This window comes from Spinacia oleracea, chromosome 2 (assembly GCF_020520425.1).
Source record: "Spinacia oleracea cultivar Varoflay chromosome 2, BTI_SOV_V1, whole genome shotgun sequence".
Taxonomy (NCBI): domain Eukaryota; kingdom Viridiplantae; phylum Streptophyta; class Magnoliopsida; order Caryophyllales; family Amaranthaceae; genus Spinacia; species Spinacia oleracea.
Genome location: NC_079488.1, coordinates 84,456,692 through 84,462,437, shown reverse-complemented (window position 1 = coordinate 84,462,437; position 5,746 = coordinate 84,456,692). Strand labels below are relative to the sequence as shown.

The following is a 5,746-nucleotide window of genomic DNA, read 5'->3' as shown; positions in this document are numbered from 1 at the left end:
TTTTTTAAAGTATTATATTTGTACTTTGGTGTTCAATACATACTAACTTTTATTTTGGTGTTTTTTAAAGACCTGTATAGTTGTGTGTCTACTTTAAATGGCTAAAAAAAACTTTTTTGGCAAATAAAAAAGGGCAGGGAGTATCAGTTATAAGATGGTGAAAGAAATTAAAACAAGGAAAGTAGTTTATTTTGAACTAAAAATATAAGAAAATGCAATCCCCAATTATTTGGACAACAGAAAGTAAAACCCTAAAACACATCCTTCTACAACTTATGGCAAACTTGATAAAAAAAAAACCTAATCTATTTAAAAGCGAAAATCATACAGAGTAGATGATTAGATGACATAAGTCACTATCATCTTTCATCCATTAATTTATTTATTTGTTGTTTATTATAGGAAATATTTTATATCTTTAACACCCCTATCCCTCAATCTTCCTGAAAAGCTAGTTACTTGAAAAATGAGCACCCATTAATTCTTTGGTTGCTCCAAAATGGTAGTTCCTTGGGCGGCCTTTAGACAGTGCAACTCCTGGATCAAAGCAGTCAAATTGTTAGAAGACGAACCACCAACATGAACCGCCGTTCTAACAGCCTTACTCATCTCTTTCACAGCGTGTCTCCTTTCCTCGGCCTCGGATTCTTTACTCATCAGCTCTTTTATAGCTCTTTGTATTTTATCTTTTTCAATTAAATCAGTACTGGCTCCAATACTCGGACTCCACTTGTTAGCCCCCACCTCAACTCCCACCTTGAGTACTCGTGTTACCAATTTCTCATTGTAGAATTGTTCAGCTGAAAGTGGCCATGTGATCATAGGCACACCTGCTGTTAAACTTTCTAAGGTGGAGTTCCATCCACAATGAGTCACAAACCCGCCTATGGCTGGGTGCTCCAGTATTTTCACCTGGGGCGCCCACCCGTTTATCAATACCCCCTTGTTTTGTTCTGTAATTCTTGCTTCGAATCCATCAGGTAATAATTTCTCTCCATTCCTTACTACCCAGATAAACGGGTGACCTGATGTTTCAAGTGCAGACGCCAACTCTAAAAGTTGAGCGGCGCCGAAACACGACAAGCTTCCAAAACTCACGTATATAACTTCTCCTTGTCCCCTTTTGTTAAGCCAATCAAAACATGGGTGGTCGTCTTTGTTAGTACCATTGATATTGATATTGATATTGATATTGATATTGATATTGATATTAACCTTATCACAATGCAGCGAATAGGGACCGATACACCAAGCACGACGACCCAAGTTGTCTCGATAAAAGTCAGCATAAGACTTTTCTAACTCGTAGGAGCTGTTAACAATAACTCCATAGCTCTTCTTGTCACCCTCGTCAATCTTCTCCTTGAAAACCGAGAATGGATTTCGGTTTTGGATCCATTCGGGAAGCTGCGAACGGGTCATATGAATCGGGTCTGGGAGATCAGGTAGAAGAAACAACTCACTATCAGATTCGACCTTCTGATGAGGAGCGAACCTTGAGAGAACCTCAGCAGCACACAAAGCAAAATAGCATTTGACATGAAAGACTAGCCTTGGAATAGCAAGCTGATTTGCAAGATCAGCAGACCAATGGTAATACATATCGGAAACAATAAAGTCGGGCTTGGCAGCCCTGATGGCTTGTTCCATTGGGTTTTGAAGCATTAGTAAGGCTTGAAAAACCTTACTTGCTTGGTCGGGGGTGGCATCGGTATAGTTCTCGATCCCTTCAGGTAAGCCCACTTCCTTGAACGGGAAGTCGACAATCTCAACGTCGATTTGGTAACCCAAATTATTGATGGAGTGTTTGAAACGGAGGGAGTTGTAATGGGTGGTCAGAATGGTGACTTGCACACCACGTGAGGCGAAGAGCTTAGCAATGTCGACGAGATTGGAAATGTGACTTGGAACAATGTATGGAATGAAATACCCCCTTAATGTTTGGGCTGGGGGAGTGATTGTTGTGGTAAGCCCCTCCATATAGTTGGGTTGTTTTTGGTAGGATACTATGGTTTTCAAGTGTAGTATCAGTATGTGTATATTTATACTAGTAGTACGTCTCTTTCACACAACAAATTATTTATGGTTCATGTGTGCCCTCGAGTAGCACGAGAGTCTAAAATCAGATCGAATTGGTGGTGGTGGAATGGTGGATCAGTAATTCATACCAGATTCACACTATCTATCCAACCCATGAGCACAACCTAACCAATCAAATATTACATCAAAAGATTGTCACGTTTTAATTTTCTACTTTATTAAATGTTGTATTCAGTGAAAATGTAGTTTTACAACTACGGAGTATGGAGTATTCTTTAATACTTCCTCCGTCCTTTTAGACCCTGTTTAGTACGCATTTTTATTCACCTTATATTAATTAGGAGTGTTTGATAGTTAACTGAAATAAAATATAAGTAGATAAATACACTGATTTTGAAACGTGATCCTAACTAAACGTTTAGAATTCTGTTTTACAAAGGAAATATTGTAGCAGCAACCTATCATTTGATTGGTATTAATCTGCAATTCTGCGTGTTTAAGTTCCACATGTCCCTATTGTTTAGCCAAGCAAATCTGCGGATTTTCAGAAAATTCGATCTTTAACAGCTCATAACTTCTTCATACGAACTTGGATTCTTGCAAATAATATCTTGTTGGAAGCTACGAAATCCAAATTTCCAATGTCGGCGGTCTCTCATCAATGGGCTTCGTAAATCTCGAGTTATGGCCCAAAGAGTGAAGGTCGGTCCGTTTGGCGAAGCCCAAGTAAAAGTCTTATAACTTATTCGTTTTAAATCGGATTTGGGCTTATGATAAGTCTATGGAAAGCTTAGTCCATGGCCTATTCAATCATGTGATGTGCATGATCCAAATCATAATATATAAGATAGACTTTGACTTCGTAAGGACGTATCATTTGCTAAACGGGCTAACGAGCGTATTCTAGGCACTCGTAAGCATTTTTAAGTAAGTTGGGTTAACATTTACATGTATTGTGCCCAATAAGTATGAGTTTGAGAAGTGTTATTATTCGAGCTATGTTATTCTAGAGCATGAAGGCAAGCACTAAAACATTGTGGCGCGTACAGGTGTGTTGTAATGCGGACAATCATATCCTATCTTTCTATCGATGCAACCACATATTAAGCCGTATCGAGAAGCGAATGCGACTAAATATGTGTCCAGTCTATTTCGGGAGGTTTTCGATTTATGCAAGCTACTATATTTAACAAGTTCTGGTTCGGATGGTCTCTTCAGTCAGTCAAGGGTCGTTCTTTAGCTAATCGGAGTGCTTTGTTGACAAGTAGGTTATAGTTTCATCATCGAACACACCGCTTCGGGCCTAGGGACAAATATAGGCGTCTACACATCCACACCTTAGACCTAATCAAATTGCGAGTCGGACCGGGTCATGACTAACAAATTCTGCCCATTTGGTCAGGCCGGGCCAAAATTTTCTGCTAAAACCCTTTATTTTAGGCTAAAAATAACGGGCTTTCGGGCCATTCAGATCGGACCAAATTTATAACTAAATTTGCAATTTTGAGTTTCCCAAAACCCAACCAAAAATTTAAAAATTGGATCAGGGCGGGGCAGGCCCGAAAACGAACCTTTAAATTCTGTCCATACCCACTATTTTTCGTGCTAGGCTCATACGGAGTAATGATCAAGTCTACCCCACTCTTAAACATTTAGAGGGCCATATGATACATTTAAAATCGGGCACTTTACTTCGGAGCATGTGCAATTGGACTCCTTGCAAACCCTCATAAGTCATAACGTACCGAACCCTGCTTAGGTAGTGTTCTTTCAAATAAGAAAGTTGGAAGACTACCTATTATGTAAACTACCTTAATCTTTGCATGAAATTGTACAACAAATCTTATCTTTTAAGGGACTAAGAAACCTCATAGAGCAAGTTCCATTATCTTGGCTAATTAACAACACATAAAATGAAATTCAGGTGCAATGGAAGACAATTAGTTAATCATGCCATCTGCTCTCTCCAAAATGGGTTACAACTAATCCAAACTGTAGGAACTTCATTTCCAAACCAGCAAATATATTTCTGACGCATTAATAAATTTGTGTTATAATTCAAAAAACATGTATCATAACTCTAAAAATTGCTTAAGAACAAAAAGTACCTCGTATATAGAGGCGAGAAACATTATTATGGAGTACATGATTTGCTAGTATGAGAATGGATATTGGTTCATAAATCACCACCTAATTTGCTAAATAGACCAAAATTGTATTGCTTTCATGTTATAATATTAGGTTCGCGGTTCGTGGGATGATTAGATCCCTCCGTTTTTTTCTTTAATTGTCTCACTTTGAATTTGACACTATTCATATACTAAGTTTGACTTTATTTATTTTACCAGTATATAACAATCAAATATTAATATGTAAAATGTTGTAGGATTAGTCACGTGATAGAGTTCCATAATATCAACTCTTTGTAATAGTTACAACAACAAAAATAAGAGATTTTAATGTTTGACAAATGTGTTGGGTGCGAGTGATGCGATTAAAAAAAAAAAAAAAAACTGAGTAGGTAACAATGGCAAGAACAGTCACATTCGAGCTGTAAATCATTCCTTCAATCCCAACAATAATTGACATAACCATGAATGAATCAAATAAAGGCAAAAAGGAGGGGTCCATCTCTAAAGCATTGCTATAATTTTCCAGACTAATAATGTTGTTACAGACTAACAGTACAGATCTCAATATCTCATCGTAATACACCTCACACATTGTAAATTGTTAAATCTCGTTGGTTCTTGAATCAATAATTAAGACAACAAACATACATAATAATCTAATTAACCAAAATCGCCGAAAAAGTAGATTCATAAACCCTAAAAAGGGAGAAATCAATTAAAATCTGATTGGACAAACAAACGTTAGTTAAGATGCACAGTTCGTAAATTGTTAAATCTCGTTGATACTTGAATCATTAATTAAGACAAGAAACATACATTAATTCAAAATCGACGAATTGGAAAATCATCGAAAAAAATTAGATTGAGAAACCCTAAAAAATAAAATTAAGATCTGATTGGACAAGTATGCAATGTTGATGAGGAAGAAGTGCGAGGAAGGGGAGGAGTACCATTACCCTTAGAAATATGATCAACGGAAGCAGGGGATGAAGAAGGGGATGGATTCAGTGACGAATACATAGCCAAGGATCCTTCGCTCCAGGATCGTTTGATCGGGTAGGAGACTTTAGGGGGCTTTTGATGGGGACAGTTGGCAGTTCCTGATGAACCGTGGAGGGCGCAGGTGCAGTTCTTATGGTAAGGTCGTTTGTCGATCTCGAAATGAGAACCAGAAATGGATCCTTCGAAGAATCCGCGGAATAGTAGTCCTCCGTCTCCTACTCCGGTACTCGCCATTGATTTGATCCTAACTTTCTATTTTTGGTTGCGTTTTGAAATTTGAACTTTTTTTTTTTTTTGATGGAGGTGCAGGTGGGTAGGAAAAGAACTCAATTTTGTTTCCCTCTCCGGGAAAGTTGGGGACTTGCGTGTCTTGCCTTGTTTTGGTTTTATACACGGAAAGAAAAGGTGTTGTCCAGGTGCACATGAGAGTAAATCACGACAAATTTGAACACCTTTTATTTGACTACAAGTCTACAACAATTACAATATTGAAGGTTTGAAGCTTTGGAGTATGGCCTATGGGAGGTTGAAACACAATGAATCAATGGAGCAAGTGTGCTATCAAATAAAAA

At 37.9% G+C, this 5,746-nt stretch overlaps 2 protein-coding genes across 2 annotated transcripts; both read right to left on the bottom strand.

The window, feature by feature from the left end:
- Nucleotides 1-203: 203 nt before the first annotated feature.
- LOC110799240 (probable UDP-glucosyl transferase 73B6) lies at nt 204-2,065 on the bottom strand. The gene has a single exon (XM_022004460.2). The coding sequence runs from the start codon at nt 1,978-1,980 to the stop codon at nt 478-480; it is 1,503 nt and encodes a 500-aa protein (XP_021860152.2). The 5' UTR covers nt 1,981-2,065; the 3' UTR covers nt 204-477.
- Nucleotides 2,066-5,057: 2,992 nt separating this feature from the next.
- LOC130467594 (uncharacterized) lies at nt 5,058-5,408 on the bottom strand. Its single transcript, XM_056836147.1, has one exon. It carries the CDS (start codon nt 5,406-5,408, stop codon nt 5,058-5,060), a length of 351 nt encoding a protein of 116 aa, XP_056692125.1.
- Nucleotides 5,409-5,746: the final 338 nt, after the last annotated feature.